At 40.1% G+C, this 24,072-nt stretch overlaps 2 protein-coding genes across 3 annotated transcripts; both read right to left on the bottom strand.

Annotated features, from left to right (window-relative positions):
- Positions 1-384: 384 nt before the first annotated feature.
- Positions 385-2,878, bottom strand: LOC308408911 (selenoprotein H-like). Of its 2 annotated transcripts, none has more exons than XM_080901378.1 (5): positions 2,794-2,878; positions 2,348-2,456; positions 1,637-1,779; positions 922-1,079; positions 385-714 (listed from the first exon to the last, which is right to left on the bottom strand). In XM_080901378.1, the coding sequence occupies exons 1-4, from the start codon at positions 2,807-2,809 to the stop codon at positions 922-924; spliced, it is 426 nt and encodes a 141-aa protein (XP_080757504.1). In that variant the 5' UTR covers positions 2,810-2,878; the 3' UTR covers positions 385-714. The 2 variants fall into 2 exon arrangements, with proteins under 2 accessions (XP_080757504.1, XP_080757503.1); XM_080901377.1 differs by having other exon boundaries at positions 388-714; positions 913-1,079; positions 2,794-2,871.
- A 10,780-nt stretch (positions 2,879-13,658) lies between these two features.
- Positions 13,659-20,701, bottom strand: rtn4rl2b (reticulon 4 receptor-like 2b). The gene is made up of 5 exons (XM_080901418.1): positions 20,595-20,701; positions 19,301-19,631; positions 17,844-18,070; positions 17,500-17,733; positions 13,659-15,907 (listed from the first exon to the last, which is right to left on the bottom strand). Exons 2-5 carry the CDS (start codon positions 19,347-19,349, stop codon positions 15,062-15,064), a joined length of 1,356 nt encoding a protein of 451 aa, XP_080757544.1. The 5' UTR covers positions 19,350-19,631; positions 20,595-20,701; the 3' UTR covers positions 13,659-15,061.
- Positions 20,702-24,072: the final 3,371 nt, after the last annotated feature.

Genomic DNA, 24,072 nt, shown 5'->3' with positions numbered 1-24,072 from the left:
TGAACGTGTGTTACCTGATTTAAAGGGTTATGTGTGTTCCTGCCTGAGTAAATTAAACATATTTTTTGTGTTTATCTTGGTCCTGCTGATTTACATTTAGGAAAAGGTCAAAAGTGCAACACAGTAATGGTTACCATTGTTGCTTTGCAGAAAGAATGTCCAGTGTTTGAATTGAGCAGTCTCCAGCCTCCCAAAGTCCAAAAACATTCATTGGGTTAAGTTAATTAGACTAACTGGCGATTCTAAATTGGCTGTAGGCATAAATGTGAATATGAATGGTTGATTGTATCTCCATTTTAGCCCTGCAATAGATTGGCGATCTGTGAAGGGTGTACCCTGCCTCTACCAAGGACAACTGGGATGGGCTTCAGACCCCCTGTGACCATAATAAAGAAAGTGGATGGACAGAAAAAAAAACATGATTTATTGTTGTATCAAGTCATCCAGTTGAACACAGCAAAATTAACTTGCACAAAACAATTAAGTGTTTGGCTAGAGTAAGTAAAAAATCTAAAAAGTAACAAAGAAAATCTCTAATTTACCAAAACACATATAAAAACATCATTAGCATCATTATGCTCCACCAGATGACCTCATGTGTCCAGAAGATGACAACAGTTGGCACTTGACTCATCAGAGGAGGGACTGAGAACATCTCCTTGGTCACTCCTCATCATTTTGTGCTTCCACTGGTCACATCTCCTGAACGCTGGGCTAAAACATAAACATTGGACAGGAATAGTCAGTTCTTTCCGATAAACACAAGCAAAGCATCATCAACAGCTCAGCGTAACCTGAGATTTTCCACAAATAATATGGATGGATGTTTGCCTCAAAATAAAATAATTATAAAAGAAGAAATATCTACAACCTGTTTCAACTGACAGCCAGATTAAATTATGGGGAACGTACATCTCTTACTTAATCTGTAGCTGATGTTTTCTGTGCAACAGCTTTGACAAACTTTGGCATCCGCTCAACTTTCAGAGCCTCCTGTAGAGCAGCAACTACTACATCAGGCTGAGGAAACTTCAGCCTAGCAGGCGGACCCTTCTTTATTCCAGTCCACAGGCATGTTTCTTTTGGAATCAGAGAAAAGAGGAACAATGTCATTTAGAAGACTGCAAGTAGGAAATATTTTTGATGTGAACATGGCAATCCAAAGCAAGTCCTGTGATAATACAGAGTGAGTGAAAAACCAAATCACATGCTTAACAATTTCTGTACAGTCGATATAGCTACTATATGGTAAATGGCCTGTATTTATATAGCGCTTTACTAGTCCCTAAGGACCCCAAAGCGCTTTACACATCCAGTCATCCACACATTCACACACTGGTGATGGCAAGCTACATTGTAGCCACAGCCACCCTGGGGCGCACTGACAGAGGCGAGGCTGCCGGACACTGGCGCCACCGGGCCCTCTGACCACCACCAGTAGGCAGCGGGTGAAGTGTCTTGCCCAAGGACACAACGACCATTACTGTCCAAGCCGGGGCTCGAACTGGCAACCTTCCGATTACAAGGCGAACTCCCAACTATTGAGCCACAATCGCCACTATAAACATTAATATTTTCCCTGTGCAACACTAAAAGGGGTGGATTAATCTTGGATTTTCCTTTTCATCTTCCTAACCTTTGTCTCCATCCATAAGAGTGATTTCGAAGCTCTTCTTGCGGGGTTTCTCAGGGTTGAGGATCACAGGCAGTGCAGGACAGGCAGCCAGGAGGGCAGATTTCACCTCCTCAGCATTATGCCTATACACTCGTCAGCTTTTACTGCAGGAAACAACAGGTAAACTATAAGGTAGCCATCTGTGCAGGCGGATAAGATGCTTTTATTAGAAAAGTACATTTAAGGAAGTACTAAGCCCAAGGACAACTTTGAATGCAAAAGAGAGAATACTTTCTTTCTTTATAGTAAAGAATTATACTTGATTTTACTTTATTTATGAATTAGTCGTAAAATAATTGCATAACATAGAATACTGTTGTAGAATCTAAACAGACAATTTACTGTTTAAGTACCACTTTGTAGATGAAATACTCAGTTGCATTTGTCATTGTTAAAAGTAATCTTTTTCAATCAAGCACCCACACACCTCACGACCCTGACAAGGATAAGCAGAAGAGAATGGATGGATGTTTTTTATATTGTAAAATGGATTTATATTAATGTCTTACGATTATATGACCTAGTCAACAGCATCTGATTTTTTTAAACTGAAATTTCAGAAGGAAAAACTAAAAATGAATAAAACCATATAATAAGTAGCGAGTGGACAACAGCAGTGGTTGATCTGGGTATTTACTACACCGCTTATAATCATGTGATTAGTGTATTCACCAGTGTTCAATGACCACTCTTTTGCCTTCCTCCTCTGCTCGCTCCTTCTTCTTCCCTGCTGGTGTTTGCTGCTCCTCTGCCTCCGCTTTGCGCTTCCTCCCTCGACGACCTGAACAGCGCACGTGCTGTTACGTGATGGTTTCATAACACAAAGGGGCTTGCATTGTGTTGCAGAATGTAATGCTGGATAAGGCAGGGGAGTGAACTTAACCTGCTACATTATTAAATGCTCAGACATTTCATGTGAATACGTAAAAAAAAAGCGCATAATGTAAACATTTGACCAACTTTCTCCTGCTGATTTTAACTCCGCAGATAAATTCCAATCCAAACCGGACAGCTGCTGTAGCTATAGACTGTATAAGACAGCGTGCAGTGTGTGTGTAAGATCTGGAAACAAACTTATCTCAGTGGTGCAGTGTAGCATTTAGGATTCACACACCTACCTGCTTTCGGCGCCATCGCTGTTACAAAAGCTTTTAGCTAGAGGTGGGTGGATCGACCCAAATTTTGATCGTATTGATACCAGTGCTGGTACTGGCATCGGCTCGATACTAGTGCAACAGGGTCGATACTTTGTTTTACCCTCTAAGTTCAGTGTGTAGCCCACTAAATTGTGTTAAATATTATTATTATTATCCAAACCTCAAACGTGCACTAAAATGTCTGAGCCCTTTTGTGTTGCCTGTCATTGTGTTATTTTGTTTATCTCTACTCACTCTGTAATAGCTTCTCATATTGTAAATCAGCAGGTCCTCACTTTGCCACCATAACAGAAAATATCTGTCATGGTCTGCGGTGGGTGACTGGAATTTCCATAAGGCTCCTGAACTGACCTGGGATCCGCCCCTGGGCAGGGCCAACTCCAGCTCCCGCACACCTGGAGCCTATTGCAGGCAATCAAGCCAGAGGGATTTAAACCACACGTTGATGTTCATTCACTGCCAGTTCGTCATCAACACATGTTGGTAACAGGCCGTATACGTTAAGTTCTTGCTGTGATTCATCCTGTTAACACGACTCTCTTGTGCTACAGTTGCTGTATCCACCTTGGCTCACACTCCACCTCTGGACTCAGGATACCTAGTAATCATTCTGGAAATCTCTCTGTGCCTCACCTGCCTGCCCTCCTGCCATCACACTCCATCTGAAGCCCCGGATCTCAGGCCAGCTTTTCCACGCCACTCAGCCTCCCCTGGATCTTCATCACCCCCCTCTCAACACTCCAGGTCCCTAACTGCAAGTAAGAATTGCTGCTCTTACAACTGGCCACTGCAGAGCTGCCTTCACTACCTACCTAACTCCTATATCCTCTTCCTTCAGTGTGACTGTTCCCCACTCAGCTCCGTTCCGCATCTCAGGCCTCATTCCCTCGCCATAGCCACGTTCCCTAGGCCACGCCGCACCAAGACTCCACGTCTCGCTGTTTTTTTGGCTTTGCCACGTTTTTCTCTTGCACTTAAACCTAATAAATTGTTGCATCATTGTTTCTGCACCTGAGTCCTGTTCGGTACCGGCCACCCAGCCACGTGACAATATCTGAACTTCCTACTGCTTACATTTTTTTTTTTTAAACAAATGCTTAAAGGTTCCTCTGTAGCATTTATACTTGGGAAGGAGTGCAAGTGTTAGGCTAGGTTTAAAGGTAAGAACTGTTCAGTGATACTTTATAAACTGCAAATTTAAAGCTTGCGTGTGATGTCATCACTTCAATCACAGACTGGATATTTCTGCAAAACAAACAAAGATATACTAACTTTGTGTTATTCAAGTGTCACGTATAAAATCCTGGGTAGTTTGTATGGGATAAAGAGGTCAGCTTGTCGTACTGTGGTGGATTTATTGTAAAGAACTGCAATGAACTGCTGCACAGTATCTGTGGTGCCCATGGTCAGTGTTGGTTTACATCAGCTGTAATAGACTAATTAACAATTAAGATGATGATGATGATCATTCACTCTATAAATAGTATAATGTCAGTGTAGAAAATGGAAGTCAGCTGAGATAGCTGTGAAACATCTTCTGCAATCTGGTTGAATTCAGTTGTGTGATGTTTTTTGGACTTTGTTCAAATAGTACATCTTCTACAGTTGGCTGGTCATTAGAGCATTGTTTATGTACAATGATCCATACAATGTGCAATGAGCGGCTCAGCAGGCCTAGTTGCTCAGTGGATAAGACAAAGAGGCTTAAGACATGTAACAGATTTGCTGTTTTTTTTTTAATTAAATAAAAGCTTTTAAATTGTTTCATGCAATGAAAAAATTTAAATAACTAATCTATGGCTACAGATCTCTGGCTCAGCCTACTGAGCTGTCTGAGCCGTTGATAAAGTGTTGGGACCCAAGTTGATTAACTTTTTGGACTTGTATTTGCGTCATCCCGTTCTGCTAAAACCTGCAAAGTTTTTTATTAAATCCGCTTTTCTGGCTCTTCCAGAGAAAGCGCTTCCTGTTATCCTCTGTAAACAGGGAGACAGATGAATGCGGGTCCTAGGGGCTCGTGTCCCATATTCTCTAATAGTTTTGTACGATTCCCAAATGTGGACTCGTGCGGGATGGCTGAGAGACGGCATCCAAAACAAACAAGAAGAAAAGTGAGAGGAAAAACCCTGCAGAGCACCAGACGGATGTGTTTGCCTACTCCAAAGTCAGGAGCAAATATGGTGTTACCGGAATAGCAGTGTCTCTCACAGTGGCTCTGGAAGTCATATTTTTGGGCACATATAAAGCAATTGTCAAAAGGACGTCACAAGTTGCGTCTGTGCCAAAAAAAATGGGCTATACAGGCTCCCAGTGGGAGGCAGAGTGATTGACTCACGACAACTGCTCATCTAATCACTGTGCTTTTGTTCTCCTACTTACAACAAACTCAAGGCTCACACTTCTTGGGTTTTACTCTTGTTGTCTTTGTCATACGATGACATCTTTCACTCTTTCTGAATCAGAAAGGCAGAGGGAAAAAAAGAAGCAGGCATCAAATCTCGAGTGCTTCTTTGGCTCCCAGCAGGCTCTCTATGCAGCCTGTCGCAGTATATTTTTAGCTGTCTGCGTAAATGTTCAGAAGAGTGGACAGATCTTCAGACAGATGTGCCCTGTCGTCACCCCGCTCTCCTCTTTTTGCTTCTAAGTGACGCAAGGCCGGACGCACAGGGCAGCAAGCCTCATCGCATAAATTCTCATGCATGTTCATGGATATTTCTGTGCATGCACACACAAGCAGAGGAGCAGTGCCAGAAGGTTGACGTTTCATTCATGAATCCAATTCTTATTTATGGCTGCATCTTATTGTTCTGACTTCTAACCTCTTCAGCTGTCAAAGCTCTATTATGGCACTTAACTAATCTGTGTCTGTCTCTTTATACTGCAAAACGCAGACAGTACAACTTTGATGAACCTAAGATATTCAACAAATCGATACAGTCAGTCAGAAACGAAAATGACTTATCAGTTCTATCTTTGCACACAGGGCTTTACTGTGACAAAAATTCTCTGTAGTTTCTTTGTTTCAAGTTTAATGAAAACTAAGAGCAGGGGTGCCAAACATAAGGCCTGGTCCCAAAATGTGCCTGCGGTGACTGTTATTAAATTTATTTATGAAACCGCCTTTTTTTTATGTGGATATACTACATATGTAGCATGCATTACATTGTTTAGTAAAAAATTATTTTGATGTTTAGCAACATACATAAAAATACATAAAGTGAAAACAAGTTTGTTTTCCAAAAATAAATAATACTTAATAATAGTTGGGCAGCCTACTGATTAGCTACCGTAACACTCGAGTGCGTTTAACTATACTGGTAATGTGTAATTATGACCTCAGCTAAGAAACTCAGACAAGAGTAGCATGAGAGATGTTTACTTTGATTACACAAACATTATGTAGGAGTCGATAATGGATAATAGATATTTATTTGTAAATAACTGGGCACGAATAACCTGAGCTTGTTCTATAATAATATAGTGTAGTATATTTCTAACTAACTAGGTAATACTCCCTTTAAAGATATAACACGTTTTGGGGTCAACCTGAAACAACGACAAATGCGAAATGTAAAACTGAGATCAGAGGTCAAATATAAAATGACATTTGGACGTTTGGAGTACCCATATACCAGTATGCAATACCTGAATGTTTCCAATACAGTCAAAGGCAGCAGAATTTCAAGTAAAGTTTTAAATATAAAAGACATTTTATGAATGTTTGACTTTATTTAAAATCATAATAACATGATATTTAGAATATATGTTGTCAATAAAAAGGCAGTAAGAAATATTTTGATAAACTGCTATATACAGAAGCCTTAGTTTCTAAAATATAAGGCTTTCTGTCCATTTCTGACCATTAACTCATTAAGTTGTCTTTAAAAACTTTGGTGGATGTAAACCAAATTTTAATAGAATGTTTTCCATGACCCTATTCCACACCCCAACAAATTTTATGAGAATTCGTTCAAAACTTTTGGAGCTGTCGTGTTTTAAGGACAGAACTATTACGTCCTTGGCTGAGGTAATCGTGCTCAAGTTCTGAAGGGTTAGGGTCAGGGTCTAACAAAAAATTATCAATGCTTTACATTTTACATCCACAAGAAGCTAGTATAGGTTATCAACAAAAAGGTCTTGGGTTCAAATTTCTGTGTTGGAGTTCGTGCATTCTCTCTGTTGGTGTTAATGGGACTGGCAGCCTGTTTGCGGTGCACTCCTCCTCTTGCACCCATGATCCAGAACTTGATAAGGGAAAGAATTTATAGTAAAGTATGGATTTTATACCTTATGTAGTATTTTTGTTTTGTTTGTTTCTTTTTTTAAAGTAAAATCATGTGCTGTGCAGCAGCTTTTCGACCCAGTATGGAGGAGAGGGAAAAATGTGAACTCAAAAACCGCTTTGATGCAGGAGCTTTTTCAAAATCTCAAACATACAAATTGAAGGAAGCACTGGAGTCAGGAATACAAAACAATAGAAATCTGGGGTAAATCACGGAGGGGAAAGACACATTAATGCTATTTTCAAACAATTTTAAAACAGTGAGAGAGATTATTCACAAGTGGAAAACATCCAGCAGTGGACGTCCCAGCAAACTCACCCCAAAGCCAAAGAAACTGTAAAACCCCCAATAGTTACATGTGAGACACCACAGGCATCAGTTATAGGCAGAATTTAGAAAAAAGACTGAACAAGCATAGTTTGTTTGTTTTAGCCCCAATAAACATATTCTAGAAACATAGTTTTATGTTAATAATATATTATTTGTACAGTAACATAGATAGGGAGCACATAACTTCAGGAAACATGGAGCAAGGAAACACACAGCAGTGTTCGAGGATGCGACAAAGGACCAGAGGAAGATGTAAACAGTTTACACACATGGTAATGAGGTGAGGGTTAAATAAGTGGGAGACACAGCAGGAATAAATCAGGGATAATGAGAGGGCAGTTAAACTTGACAAAGTGATATAAGATGAAACACAGAGATGGGATTTGACCAGATAGGGGAAAATAAGCCAAGCAAGGAATACAATATGAACTAAAACCAAGAACAGAATTAGAGGGAAGAACCAAATGCAAAGAAACACAATCAGGAAACATTATTTTAAAAAGCCCAAAGCTTGGAACTGGGTACTTGACTCAGGAACCCGAATACATGGACAACTGTTCAAAGAACTGCAAAAGTTAAAAGAAGACATATTTAATTCAAAATTCATCGAAAGCTTTCTTTTTTGATATTTAGTAATTGTTTGGGAGGTTTCCCAGTTGACTCCCTCCTGCTTGGCAGCTCTTCGTCTAGTGAAACTCCCACAGGCAGTAGGAACATTGATGTTCAGTGTGTGAACTCATAGGCAGCCTCTCTCTCTTTCGTTGTTTCCACTTAAAATGATTTATTCATTCAGTCTTGCTTTTCTGTTCAGGAGGAAGGCTTTGCCGTCCAGCAGGCTCAGGTTTTCACGTGCTGGTTAATAGAAGCTGGCACTGCTGTGTAGCAGCACTGCAAATGATGTTTGTCAATTATGGATGTGATAGGTTTGCTTTCCTGTTGACTGCAGCCCTGCACTCTCAACCATTCGACTGAATTCTTTTGCAGGGTAAATATCCAGCACGCAGTGGGAGGAAATTAATCGGCTCCATCCTTCTGAAATTCTTCCCCCATACATTTCATTTCCTTCCGGCCTCCTTTGACGTCAGGGTGTGAGTCTCGGTTCATCCTCTGCAAATACCACGTGTGAAGGTGAACGTCAGCAAACACGACGGCAAAACGCAAACTAAAACGCCAACTCATTCGGGCCAACACGCAGGCTTATTCAAGACAAGCATAGACAGCCACGTGGAGGATACTGTCAGGGAGAGAGAAGTGCCGGAGCGATGGGTTTCAGACAAAGACTGAGTGACAGCAAATTAAAAAGATGCAAACACACAAAAGAGAGGAATAAAAGCAGAGGCAGCAGAAGTTAGATAGAGAGTTGGGGGAGAATGAGTGGGCACACATCATCAAAGTCTGACGATCAGAGAAATTCTGGCTGTTAATGGCTTGGTTCCTGCACCGGAAAAACACTAAATATGTCCCATGACCACCCAGGCAGCTGCTTTCCGCCATGGAGGGCAACCGCCCACAGTTCTGCCATGAAATTGGGACTTGAGAATATGGGAAGGGTAATTACATTGGTCACGATGAAAGTTTTTCTGCAGGTGGTTATCAGTGGCAGGAAAAAGCTGAGGGGAGTAATTTAATACTGCTATCTCATCTCCTCTAACAGTAGCGTGAAACTGTGACACACAGTAAAAAGTCCTTTTACATAACCAAAGCTCAAAACTGCCTTTAAAGTAGTTTTGTCACAGTTATACTGTGAAATACTTTCTGACCTGGTAACTGACTGCATCTAGACATATTGTAGATGTATTTCCTTTGAACATAACAGCAGAGACATTTCTTATAATAATGAAAGTAATTAAGAAAACACATGAATACTCTATAAATGGAGTTTAAAAAAAAACCCCTTAAACTTACAAAAAATCCTTATTTTCTCTCTTTCTTGCATTCAAAAGTATAAAGTATTACTTCTCAGTTCAGTATTCAACAGCAAATTTTAATGAGACATACATTCACCAGTGATTTTATTAGGTACTTCAGAAAGGCCTTAATTCTTTGTGACATAAATTCAACAAGGTGCTAAAACATTCATCAGAGATTCTGGTGCATATTCGCACGACAGCATCACATAGTTGCTGCAGATTTGTGAGCTCTACATGCATTAATACACTGAACTGCTGTCATGTGATTGACTGATTAGACAAGCAGTTGAAAAGGCATACCTGAAAAAAGGCACCGGTGAATACATATAACTCACTAACTCATTAAAACAGGGCCTTTTGTATTTTCTTATACCACATAATGTTTTTTTCACTCATACTTAATTCTTATAAATATATGCTGCATGATTAAATATGAAAGATGATGATTACATGAATTGATTATATTAAGAGGCATTTAAGTCTTACACAGACATTTACAAATAGAAGACACAAATATTTACTGTAACTTTTTCCTGTTTTTCTTCCATGTCACATTGGCAATGAATTAGCTTAGCTTAACTAGCTAGCTAGCTAACTAACCTAAAAAACAAACAAGAAACCAAAACAAGGTGAAATATCCACATTGCCTCTGCCTAGGGGTGGGTTTTGATTATCTATTTATCGATTAAAATCGATTCTGGCTTGGATAACGTGATATCGATTCATTAAAATCCTAAATCGATTTTTAAATATAAATTTATTTTGCCCGAAATGCCAGAATCTCAGGTTAAACCTCACGAAATTTCTACAACCACCAAACAGCTAAAACAGTCAGTGAGAGCAGGTACACGGATTCTGCACAAAGACGTAAACACAAAACGCGGACCCAAGGCATCCAAATCAGTGAGATGTCGCCTTTCTCACCCGACGGCCTGTACGCAGACGCAGACACGCCGTGGGCGCTGAAAGCCGACAGCTCACTGATTTTGAAGCGTCAGCGGGCGCTTTTTGTTTACCTCCTTTTTGCACTAGATTCTGAAGCTGCAGGTTTTTATCTCTCTCCAAACAATATTGACTGAACCAGCAGCCAAAGATGATCCAAACTACTTTTTTCACATAAACTTCGTCACCCACTCCTACTTATTACCCACCAGTCTATGGTGTCGGCCACTGTTTGTTTGTTTGTTTGTGTTTTTTTTTTTTAAACTTACTTCCGACAAGAAAGCTTAATTTCTGCTGTTCAATACTGAACAAATTTAAACTTTTTAAAATTATGCAAAATTGCAAAAATGCTTAGCTGTGTCTCTAATCAAACCTCTGTAACTTTGCTTTGCTTCACTTCGTTTTTGACTGCACAATGTATTTAAGGTCATCTGCTATAAAAACCCAGCGAACCGCCTTCGTGTTTTTCTGTGTTTTATCCTCAGTTACTTTGACACAAAGGAATCAGCTGTGATGGTTACACCTTTGATAAAGTCTCACAAGTGTCAGCTTTCTTTTTATAGATATAAAAATATAGAAATGTACTGATAAGTGATCAGAATTATAATATTTATGACTGTCTGAGGCAAAATTTCCCCGATTCGAATCGAATCGAATAAATTCGGGACCTTGTGAATCGGAATCGAATCGATTCTAGAAATCAGTGACGATACCCAACCCTACCTCTGCCTATTAGTAGGTTATTGAATTAAAAACAACAACCTTGTAATAAATCTCAAATGATTTATTTTTTATTTACAATATTTTACAACAACTTTAATTTATGAAGCCACGTAGAATCTTACCTAAACAGTATAAAATGTTCCTAGTTACAGGCTCTTAAGCTACATAGAAGTAAGTCCAATATTTTTCAAGGTTTATGGCTGTGGAGGTGTAGGAAGACAGGGACATCTATATATCAGAACAACAATCCCTGGCTCCTCAAATCTACATGTTGAAGTTTCTTGATGTATATCTGTGAGTGAGTGTCTGAATGTTAGATAAGGGACTAATACATAGAAAAAAGTGTTTGTAATGATGGGTGTAGTAAAAGTGCTTAAAAGTACAGGTTCATTTGCAATTTCTACAAGTTTTGATTCTGTTAGCTAAAAAGTCTGGGGAAAACAAAAATGTTAATTGAAAAGTAACCAAAGGTCTGACTCACCTATTAACACTTTGGAGGCCTCTAAATTTATTTGAAAATATTCATGGTATGAAGTAAAATTTCGCATTGATCTATAAAGTTTTAGTAAAGAAACAAATTTGCTGACTCTGAGGATTTTTCCACGAATGACCCAGTAACAAAATCCACCTACCAGCATCTCTGAAGCTCTATAATTTAATACTATTATTTGTTTTAAATAAATGTAAAAGCATGTGAAAATTGCTCGTTGATATTTTTTGAGTTTTTACTGAGTTTTCGCCTCTGAGCAGTTGCCAGGCAACAAGTAGACTCCAGGAAGTGCCTGGGCCTAGTCAAAAAAATACTCTGACATATATCGCTCTGTAAAGCAGTAAACACACATTTATACAGTGTTTCTAAGAATCAAACATACCAGATATGATGTTCTTACTAGTGATCTTAAAAAGTGCAGGTTTTATTCCTCAAACTTTTTAAATTATTACACACCTTTCCCCCTCTTTTCAGTCTTTGAGCTAAGCTATTTCACAGAGCTATCTGGGAGTAGTGTCAATGTTCTCATCTAACTTCCTTTCAGATCAAGAACAAACTTTTTCACAGCTGATATTTAGAATTTTTATTCCAGTAAGGGGAGATTCTTCCTTTTTTTGTACGTGCTTTTGCGCAAGTTCTCAATGGGAAATGAGCCAGCATTGGCACACCTGTGGAGAAAGGAGGACAGGTAACACCAGGTGTCATGTAAAGTAGTCAGTAATTGTTTATTTAGTGGAGAAAAAGATTCAAACAAACTTCTCAGTACTTTTAAGGTTCAGAGAAGCTATTCCCGCAGATCACTGGGAACCGCGGGGAATAGGTTATGTCCCTGGTGGGTAAAGTCAATTATAATAAAATGGTTTTCCTTTAGAGTCAGCAGGTGTCAATATCACAAAGTAAAGACGTATTAAGGCTACTTTTAAACAATTTTGAAACAATGAGAGAGATTCTTCACAAGTGGAAAACATCCAGTGTTCCCAGCAGAAAGATGGAACTAGCATAGTTTGTTTGTTTTAGGCTCAATAAACACATTCTAGAAAGATGCATAGTTTTATGTTAATATTATATTATTTGTACCATATTTGTAACATATGACTCATTTATTTGTTATCAAATGTCAGTTATTGGCTTACATTTTTATGTGTGAGGATCACAGGACTAACTTGACTTGTGCAGATTTTTCAGATATTCAGTATTTTTTTTGTGGTACCTTTTTTGTTATAAAAAAGGACAGTATTTGTTGTGTAAAATGCAATTCTTAAAAAACTGATTTTTGTCACTTTTCAGTGAATCTGAACTACAACCAGAAGCAACAATCACATATTTTAATATTAAAATAAAAACAAGGCAATCTGTGAAAGTTGTGAATAATTATTTACATGGAGGCCAACCACGAAGTGTGAAGTTGGAGGCAACTCAGCTAAACTTCTTTTTGTGTGCACATGTTGCTGTTTATGTACGTGCACGTGTCCTTGCACTAGCAAACAGATGCGTGAGTGTGTGCATCATCATCATCATTATCATTAGCATGGTGAGAGTATCTGTTGAGGGGGTGTGCTGATTCCGGGACACATCACATATTCATCCCTGGTGTGCTCCCCGTTCTGCCCTGAATCATACCTCAGCCCCTCCCTCCAAACCCCCGCACACACACACGCACATCTCGAGAGCTTATTCATCCATCTCACTGTATATGTAATGCGACCTGATATAGCTGCCTTCTGCACATGTTGAGAAAAGTGACTGGCTTAACATAGCCAAGGCTGGATACCTTGAACACACACTGCGTCTACTACACACAGTTATACAGATAATAAATATCCCCTCCCTTCTATAAACAAATATCCTCACTTTTGCACGACTCCCTCATTTTACTGGATGGAATATTCCATGCAAAGCCCTTATTCAATAGGTTATCAATTTCAGACTTGCTGAAAGACTTGTTGCATTATATAACTGTATGTCTTATGCTTTGCTACTCAGGTTTCTGCTCTCTGCTTTCATCTGATTAAGTGTTCGTGTAAATTCATTATTGATTTTTTTGTTCTTTTGCATCATCCTTAGAGAGCACTTAGAGTGAGATTAGAGCAAAGACAAGAACAAAGAAAACTCCCACTCACTTCTGTGTAATTATTTCTTTATTTTTTTTAATAAAGCAAAGCACTTCCATAACAGTTTTTTAATTTTTCATCAAAAAAAACAGACTCTAACGAATGTCACAGTATGTCTCATGTTCTGTTCTGAAACTCACAGTCATCATCGAGGTTTGGTTTCAGATTTAACATGTGGGGCCGACGTGGACTGTATGTCACAGTTAGGCTTCATTGGTCGTAAACAACACACATACACTTTTCCATAAACACATACTGGGGTTAGAAAGGTTCAGCTTATAAAGAGAAGAGATGGTTCAGAGTGTAAATGCTGCATGCAGTTTTAAAATACAGTTCTTGGTCATTTTTTGTGTGTATGAAGGATTTTTTTTTTCAGATTTCAGGTTAGAAAAAAAGCACATACAGACATGTAAAATAATAAAAAACAATATCAGGTATAAGTGTAATAAAATAGGACTTCTGGACTTCCACACAACATGCATACAGGCACTCACTTTTCTAAGATAGATGAAGATCCGTCTCTTCCAGACTTTTCTAGACTCTCTTATCTACATCACTTAAGTTTCACTCACACAACCACAACAGAAAATTGAAACCCACACACAAATCAGTTATAACTCCATGTCTGGGATATCGAAAACTTTTAGATTTATAAAGGGCAAAGTGATAATAGTGGAAATCAAGAGGTGCATATTTAATTTGCTTGCCATCCTTTTACAGTCTAAGCATCTCTTCTATCTTCACAAACAGCTGTTTACTACGATCAAAGTACAAATCCATCTAGTCTAAGATACAGTGTGCTGGATGCATATGTACAGTGATGGTGTGTGGTATGTACAGATGGTTTGCTGGCATCTCTGGGATCACACAAGGTTTTGAATCTGAAGGAGGGAGGTTAGTCACTCCTGGTTGCATTGAAGTGAACACCTCAAACTGCTTTACTTCTCTCCTCCTAGATCTCTCTTGTTAATCCACATCTTTATCCTACTTCTGGTAATGCCAAATAATCTTCCTTTAATAATGTTAGTGATAATTGGATGGTGAGTACTAGTTAATATAGAAAACAGCTGGATAGTTTTACAACGCCTGCGCTGTTTACAGCTGTGATAGAAAAAAAAAAAGACATCTGGAGACCCCACCAGCTAACTTCGTAGTTTTCTGCCTTTGTGTTGTCACTGTCATTCAGCTCTGATGTCATCCTAAGCCTGTACTATGAAAGATCAGGTATTTCACGATCAATTGTGTCTGGCTCTACATCAGCTCAACTGACCTGGCACTTTTAAGCAGCTCCCTGCTGCCTTGCCTGTCTCCTGCTTCAGTGTAGCACCCCTTGCATGTTGAGGAGGCAACTGAAAGGACTCAAGATCCAGGTTTTTGTTAGTATTAGAAAGAGGAGAGGGAGAAATCAGAGAAAGAAACAGGTAGAAAGGAGAAAGGAGTTCAGCTGAAAAGGAAATGGAAGGAGAATAAGAGTATGGTGAGGGTGAGGAGGTGGAGTGGGCGTGGAGTGATGGCTAGGGAGGAGAATGAGGGGAAGGCTTGGTCGTCATAGCTTGGAGCACAGTCCAGCTCAACACAGCGGACAGAGGAATCTTCATTGCCATAGTTGGTCCAGTATTCTTCTTGGTCGAGTTTGGGGAGGGCTGCCTCATCAGCTGACAGTTCATACTTGGAGGGGAACTGAGGCTTGACCGCAGGGAAAGGGAATGACTTCACTGTTTCTGAGCTCTTCTGGTACAAGGACTTTGATTTGGATTCGGGTTTGTTCTTGGAGAACCACCAGCGGGTCTTGGTACTGAAGGTGGTTGTGGTGGATCCAGCCAGAGAGCCGGGGTCAGGAAGAGGGCAGAGAGCGAAATCCATTTCTCGGAGGAATCGGAGGTCCTGACCACGACGTGTAGATGGGGAAGTGCACACAAGGTCAGATGAGGAGATGCGGGCCTTGCGGAACCACTCCCAAAGGGGACGTGCCTCACAGCCACAGGACCAGGGGTTACCATTGAGGCGGAGGAACTGGATGTCTTGGACATCTTTCATGGTCTGTCCTGGTAGCTCAGCCAGGGAGTTGTTGAACAGGTAGAGGATGGTAAGACGGCCAAGGTCACGAAAGGCCTTGCGGTTGACCTGCCTGATGCGATTGTCATGCAGAAGGAGACGGTCCAGGTTGACCAGACCCCTGAACACATTTTCAGTGAGGGTACGGATACGGTTCCCATGCAGGAACAGATGGGTGAGGTTGACCAGATCAGAGAAAAGGTCATCATGCAGAAAATGGAGTTGATTTTCCTGCAGCAAAGTCAAAATGCAACATTTAGTGCTGGGAAAAAAGTGAAAAGTAAAACTATAGACTGCATATAAAAGATACACATAGTCTCCAATGCAGAAGTGACTTAAGCTTGCAATCTGTTTAGTTGTCAGAAGGGGGCGACTGCTGGTTTAATTCTCAGCTCAAATTATAATCCCACTAAGACTAAAATAAATGATGATGGATTGTATATATATATATAAAAAGGCTACTTCGTGATTGCAAGTTGCTGTCTTAAAAAACTTGAAACTAATGATTAACATCATAATGTTTACATCTATCTTTAATATGCAGTCTATGAGAAAGACTAAAGAAGCTGGGTATGGTGGTTTTTGTTAAAGACTGCATACAACAGATTCAAGTCTTACAACAAAAGGTCAAAGCTGATTTTGAATCCTGAAATCTAGAAATGATTGGAAGCTCACACAATGTGTGACACAAAAGCTGCCTTTAACGAATTACTGAACATCCAACATTTCTCTTTGAGTCAGCGATCAATATGAGCAGTAAAAATAAATAAATAAAAGAATATCTCACCTCCCTCTGATTGCAGTTATAATTTATGCACACGTGAGAAGTGATCTGTTTGAAAGTAGCTTTATAACACTGAGAAGTGACCTGCATTGTCTGAGTCACACTGAATGTGGGATGTGTTCTCTTTAATTCCCTCAGAAGGCTTCTTGGCAGGCAGTTATTGTCTGATTGGAAGAGAGTTTAAATTCAGGAACAGATGAGATCTCACTGTTAGCTGCCAAAAGCTGACAGCAACCAAAAAAATAATGCACATGGCATCTCTGCAAGCTAATTTTCAATGCATTAAAATCAAATCACTGCCTGTTATATTATATCTCTACTTTAAAAAAACAACAACTATTTGGATCTATTGTACTGGTTTTGAAGTGATTTAAAAAGATGACTTTAGGTTTTCTTTTTCACTTATTTTAAATAAAATTAACTTAAGGATGAATATGAAGTGTTGTAGTAATTTTCCTGCCTTCTACAAGTGGTGATTGTATCACCATCCTTGCCATCTATATGTGTATTTTAAGTTTGGATTGATATTACTTCCTCTGACTTGTAGATACACTTGCTGAAAGTAAATGTGTGGACATGTGTTTTGTTTTTTCTTTTACAATTTATATTATTAGAAGATCTGTCAACTACCCACTTAGCTTACATTGATCATTATCTGCATTGAGTTTATAGTAATTAAATAAATCTATTGTCATATTGTAAATCTATCCTTATACGATAGTTTCAGTGTTTTTTAACTGCTCAATGGTTCTAATTTTCTTTGTAGATATACATTTCTGCATCTTTTTATTTTTACAACTTATTTTTGTTTGCATATAAATGCCTGTGGTGTGTGCAACTCACGCTTCAACACGTGCAATATGAAAGCATCAACGTGCGTGTGGGTGTGCAGCCTGTGCAAGCTTTAAATCAATTCTACAACACAACTAAACGTAGTAATTTTGCATACCCTTGATCATACCCATGTATTACTATCCAACATCTTACTGTGAACGTACTGGTCATCTTTTAGGTGTGTGTGTGTGAATGTTGTCTTTACCTGCAGATAGAGAAATTGCAGGCTGTACAGCTTGTGGAAGAGATCATGGGGGAGAGTGGCCAGCTTGCAACGATGCATATGCAGGCTCTGCAGCTTCTCCAAGCCCCTGAAGGCTCCACCTTCCAAGTGGCGCAGTGAAGGGTTGTCACCCAGATCCAGCTCTTCCAGTACCCTGAGGTTACTAAAGGCTCCGGCCTCAATCCATGTGATGTTGTTGCCATATAGCCAAAGCACCTGCAGAGGAATTCAACAGGACAGCAAAGAAAAATAAGAATAATGGCATGAGAGAGGAAAAATACATTTCTGCACATAATTTCTATAAATAGTGTTGTCACTCTGCTCACTTGTGTCTCAAAGCCAAAAGAGTCTGCGCGAAGCTCTGTGATGCGGTTGTTCTGGAGGAAAACACGTTGTGAGTTGTAGGGCACACCGGCCGGCACTATGGTGAGGTTCTGGGACTGGCAGCTGACCGTCATGGGCGTAGGGTAACACACACACAGCTTGGGGCATGCTGTGACCCCACCCGGCTTCACCACCACCAGCCACAGAATCAGCCATAGGGTTAGTCCACCTGGAAAGAGAAGAAAAAGGCAATGTTAGCATGAGAAAGCTGCAGGAGTAGCAGCTTGGAAAAACGTGCACATTGTGTGTGAGAAAGAGTGACTGGCAAAGAAAAAGAGATTGGATTCAGCTTTAGGTACCATTTCTTTTTCTTTTTGTCTGTCTGTCAAAACTTTTGTTTTGTTGTTAGTGATTCCTTTTAACATCGCTGTGCTCTTACCCGTGACCTGTTGATGGATTCAGAACCTTAGGTTTCATATATAATTCAGCAGCTTACATTACAAAAATCAATCACCCATTCATATCCACCTTATCACTTTACCTAAGTAGCAGTGGATTTTGTGACATGGTTACATAACCGTGGATTTCAGCAGTTTAGACTATAAATTAGCCACAAATCAAGAATCAAAATATATTTAAGAGGCAGAAACGAGAAGCATATTGCCTCCCTGTTACATTTACCCCGTTTTCTACTTCTCAGGCTGTTTCAACCAAAAGGATGTTTCCGCTGAAAGGTTGTCTACGCGGAGGGCACGCGTAAAACTAGTAACCAAACCCGGATCAGTTTCGGTTCTTATGATTAATTTAGCAGCTTCTTGGCATCGCTCAGATTACGGTGCACAAAAAAGTGGGCAAGGCGGGAAAAGTACATGCGTTAAATATTAACGAGGTTCCTTTTCATCTATTGTGCGCAAGATTTTCCAGCGTCTCACCCCTGACCTCTTAACAAGTTGGACTATTAGCCGCGCTGGACGCTGAGAGACAGCTGGAACCAGAGCTCTGGAGTCAAATAGGGCATATGTCTTTCATATTTACACTAACGTTAAAGTAACAAATTGTGCGCGCAAAACTCGTGCTTTTATCTCTCCATGCGTAAAACAGTATGGAGAGCAGAGGAAAAAGCTTTGACCAAGTAACTTTTTAAGCAGATCACAAAATCTGTACCCCAGAGTGAGCATCCCTGACACGTTTCTTTAACTCTCATAATATGTAGCTGACATATACAGTTTATATTCACAGTAAAATGATTAGAAAACAGTCAGACTGACTGCGCGTAAATCGAAGTCTACACTTTGTTTTTCTGTCTAACAAAGGCTGCTTAAACCCAAAATGACACGACAATATTCCCTGAAAACACTAAAAAAACTGAAACGTGTTCAAAGGTAAGTAAAAAGGTGTCAGCTATAAGCACATGAATGCACCTGTAGAATCTGCAGATGCAAAATGGTGAGGAACTTACCCTTGTAGTTGCGGGCGCTGGAGCCCCTCACGGTGCGACGAGTTTCCATCTCGAACCAAAGCCGAAAGCGAGTTAGCCTGCACGGCGTGGAAGTGCCTGCTTGATGCTATCTCTGCTGAGATTCAGCTCTGGTGACCGAGTCACTGCTGCTTCAGGCAGTGACGTACCGGAGTCCCGAGGAGCTTTTTATCCCCGTGGCCGGTCTTCGCCCACTGCCGTGGGTAGCGGAGGATCCTCTACGTCAGCCTGGGAGGAGGAGTTACCGGAGGAAGCGACTAGAAAGGCAATGGCAAAGCTTGCCACTGTCATCTTGGCGGCAGACCTCCACTGGCTGTCAAAAGAAAAATAATATAATTCAACATTAATCATTTATTATGCTGTGATAATGAAACACAACATAAACTAGAAATTTTATAATTTGTTTTTATAATTCGTTACATTTTCTTTCTGAGCATGTATTAAATATTCTAACCATTCCCCAACGTTTAATACAAATATCCAGTATTTAGTTTAACTATTGCAATAATTTCTTTGTTCATCGTTTAAGACAACTCGCAGTGTGGGAGGATTGGAGGTGGATGGAGGTGACAAAAAACTAATTACTGAGAAAAAAGTAAGAATTATTGCTGCATGACTACTGCACATTAAACGAATTCGTGTGTAGCCTCGTGGCACATGTACTCTGGGGAGGTGGAGGTGGGAAAACTCATCTGGCCTTAAAGTCAAGTTATCGTTTCTCTTCTTCGGTGTAGGCCAGGCTAGAAAGAAGCCGATAGACGCCTACAGTTCAGAATAACAGATGAACATGAAAGGGAAACCCAGCGGTGGAGCGAAATCATCTACCACAGCATATGACCTGGTTATATTAGTGTGTGTGAAAGGGAGAGATAACACCACTGACATATCGTAGTAGTACAACACCTGCACATCAGGCTGCATTTATTCACACCAATCCTCTTTGCAAATGTCACATTTACCAAAGCAATGCATTATTAATCCTCCAGTGGACTGATGAAATGTGGATTTTCTTTGCGCTGTGGATGTGAATAAAGATGATGGGATGACTACCAGTAACAATGACACAGGGACACAGAGTACCCATTTGACTGAATAGGTCCCATAAGTCGCATCCTTGAGCCAATTTGGCTGCAGAACAAATGATTTGCTAGAAAAGGCGCGAAGCAGCGCGCACGGGCGGGACGTGGGATGGATGACAGGGGACATGGAGCTTTGTTTTGTTTTTTTCCATGTGAAATTAACTGTGTCAGGGCAGGGGTGGGCAGAGTTTACTCACAAGTGAGTCCTTCCTTCGTGGCACGGGTCAAGCCCAGGTCCAGCATGATGCGCATCATCTGTTCCCCAGTGAACACACGCTCACCAAAACCTGCTCCTTGAAGGTCATTTGTAACTCCAAGCTGTGAGCGAAGCGCAGGCAATAAAAACCGTCTGGAGTCACACGATTTCTTGGCGTCGGTATAGTGATTGGGGGAGGCAATTCAACAAGGAGGCATTAGTGGCCTCAGCGGGGGTCTGTGGAATAGATAAGGTCGCGTGTGTGTGTGCACATGTAATGCACACAGGGTATTCTTGGCCTCAGGGTGAGTGGGGGAGGCAGCCAGCTCACCAACAAGTGTCCACCTTCAAGTGTGTGTCTGCCCACCTGCATGTGGGCGGCTCTTGGTGCCCCTTCTACAATAATGATCTAGTATCCATGCAGACTGAGACAATTTATGATTCATTCTTGTGTGTGTGTGTTTACATCGGCGCTTACCTGAGACTTACCTGAGTATGTGTGTGTGAGATGCCAAAGCTATGGCCCATCTAATCAGAACAAAATATTAAAGTGGATAAATGTATGCAAGGACATACACACAGGCACACATCTATCTCCATTCCCAGATACATTCTCTCACTTGCCTGCTGTGTCAAAGTGAATCACTGGAACGCTGGCATTTGAACTGGTGTAAACACAGCATGTTCAAAGGATCTGTCCTGATCCTAAAAAAAGTGTTGGTGACTCTGTCCATAACCCCCACTCACACATACAAACATACACACACAGCTGAAGACCTTGTGTGAGGACTGAGTGCGGATCTCTGCCCACAGGGTGGAAATTCAAGGAGAAAACTCCAGAAACTTTGCTTTCATGGCTTCGCTCTCTCAAAGTTTGTCTCATTTACGTCAGGCTCCTTGTATTTCTCGACCTCTTGGTATGGGGGAGGTTAAGCTTATCATTAAAGGCATCTGAGGACCTAAACCCTGTGAGGTATTGCAAAAAGTCATTTGAATTGGTCAGCACAGCTAGTCCAAGAATCGTTTTCAAATCTCTGCCTTTTAATGCACTGTGAACTTGAAAGAAATGTATGAATCAGACAAAATGTGGGTGTCTTTTGGGACAGAAAAGGTCTGACAAGACTTAGCTAACGAGACAATGAATCATTTGATATTTTGTTTCAGTGTCAGTGGAGAAGCTTCAGCGTGTAAAGTTCATGTTTAGTTGTGTAATTAACGTGATGTATCTGAAACCAAATTCACTGCAAAACTGGGAGATGCAAAATAAGAGAAATCTAAAGTGTAGTTGTGTAACGTGTGCTTTAGTCACTGATAACTGAAGTGGAAAGTGGCCCTCTTTAGGACTAAAAGTATGTGGACATGGAACAGGCCAAAATCATGACTTCATCTCATACAAACATAAGTAATTACTTTTACTTTTATTACTCTGGTTTAAAAACCTCTGTTTAAGCCTTTGCAGAAAATCTTAAGGAATTTGTTTTCATTCAGCTTCACAAAGCTGTTAGGTGATAACTTCTCACCCTCACTCTTTTAGTTCCAAAAGCATGAGGTTTAGGCCACAATGATTATGTTTAAAACAAGACAGACACAAACTGTGGCACGCAATAGGCCTCTTCTGTAGGAGATCAGGTGAATAACTTGGTTATCAAAAACTATCACCTTTCTTCACCTTGAGAAGCTCTTGGAATGCTTTTGTAATATGCACTCAGACATGCTTTTGCACTCTAAAGCTCTGTCAGATCAATTCTACATCAACTGGCTGAATCTGAGTACATCCCTTTATACGTCACAATTCATCCTGCTACATGTACCAGCAGTCACTTTTTGAGATATTTGTTAGCCAAGTCCAGTCTGGCCCTCTTATTCTTGAGTGTAACCAGTGGTTTGCACCTTTTTGTAGACCACCTGTATTTACATTCATGTGGGAGTCTCTTCATTGCAGACTCTGATAATGATACACCTTCTTCTACTAGACTGCTCTCTATGTTGTGAAGTTGATTTTTTTCAAGCAAGGAAATACATTTGTGCATCTGCACTTTAGTTCTCTTCTGTGGCCTTTCAGAACTTTGGATCTTAGTGAGATGACCAGCGAGTGATCTTGTCTTTATTTATTGAACAAGATTGTTGAGTAGACCACTCCTGTCTCTGGCAGGTTTGTAATGATTGCCTCCCTCACTTGCACTGATATCTCTTGGTTTTTGTTTATCTTTTGCAGTTTTATTTGATAGTTTAGTTTTTGTTCATCATTCATTTTGGGAGACAAAATCCTTTGGCCCATGGTGTGGCTGGACCCAGACTCCTTCCATCTTTTTGTTCCTTTTTTGCAGGAAAAGGAACAAGAGTTTCTAACAAGAAATGATTCTTAGTGGCAAACTGAAACTGGGGTGTGGTTTTTTTTTTTGTTGGGGTCACTGAGATTAGTTGAGCCTTTGCTTGTTCCTAGTTGCGACCTACTAAAAATTGAAGTCAAACACTTTCAAATCACACCTCGAGTGTTTGATTTAAATGCCTTTGTAGTTTTGTACAGAGGCATACTGTTCATGGAAATACATATTCTGCACAATATATAATGCATGTAATGAAAACGCATACAATTCAAGTGATCAGCAACTTCAGATTAAATATACATTAAATAGAACCATTATACTCATTTCTATCTCAACATTTTTATCCTTGGATGGCAGTAAGCATGATTTAAACCTCATAACAAAACTAATTGATCTCATGCTCAGTCTTTTTGAAGCTCTTCAATTCAACAACTGTCTTGAAACAAGTCTTTTTAAGCTCCTCTTTCTGTAAGCCAATCTTTCTGTAGACTGAATGCCTCTCACAAACAAAAGATTTGAACAGCAGGTGGGTGGGGCTGTTGTGCTCACTGCCAGCGCTGTACGCCTGATATGACCATATTAAGGACATCTGCTGTCAGTGACATCACAAGAGAGACAGGACAACCTATGAGGGGAAAGTGAGGCTTGGATCTCCTTTTTCTGTGAAAACTGTGCTGTCGTCATCAACATATGTGGTAAAAATAATTTATGCCCCATATGGGTTTGCTTACTTTTGTCCAACTTGTTAATATTGTAGTTTGTTACTTGCTTCATTGTTGAATCTCTTTTTCTGAGGTCATCATTTTACCAAATGTGTTGATCATTATAATTAAAATCAATGGAACTGGCTGAATTTCAGACAATTTTTGAATAATTTCATTTTTGATAGAATTTCTAATCTCACATTGACCCTCTGAACTAAGTGGCATATACAAATATTCTATACAAATCTCACAGTCGCATGTATTTATACATTTGACAGATCAATTGAGCACCAAATGGAATGTCAGATTGGACTGGTGTGTCAAAATATAATAATAATGGATTGGATTTATATAGCGCTTTTCAAGGCACCCAAAGCGCAATTCCATTATTCATTTACTCTCACATTCATACACTACAGTTGTACCCACAGCTGCTCTGGGGCAGACT

The sequence above is a fragment of the Rhamphochromis sp. 'chilingali' genome (assembly GCF_963969265.1).
Source record: "Rhamphochromis sp. 'chilingali' genome assembly, chromosome: 13".
Classification (NCBI taxonomy): domain Eukaryota; kingdom Metazoa; phylum Chordata; class Actinopteri; order Cichliformes; family Cichlidae; genus Rhamphochromis; species Rhamphochromis sp. 'chilingali'.
Note: the sequence above shows the minus strand (reverse complement) of the source record. Positions and strands in the feature narration are given on the sequence as shown.

Coding starts and splice junctions, on each gene's coding strand:
- rtn4rl2b (XM_080901418.1), bottom strand. CDS start 19,349: ATGGAAACTCGTCGCACCGTGAGGGGCTCCAGCGCCCGCAACTACAAG. Junction 17,734..17,843: donor CTTTTGGCTTTGAGACACAA/GTGAGCAGAGTG, acceptor ATTCCTCTGCAG/GTGCTTTGGCTATATGGCAA. Junction 15,908..17,499: donor TGCAATTTCTCTATCTGCAG/GTAAAGACAACA, acceptor ACTTTGCTGCAG/GAAAATCAACTCCATTTTCT.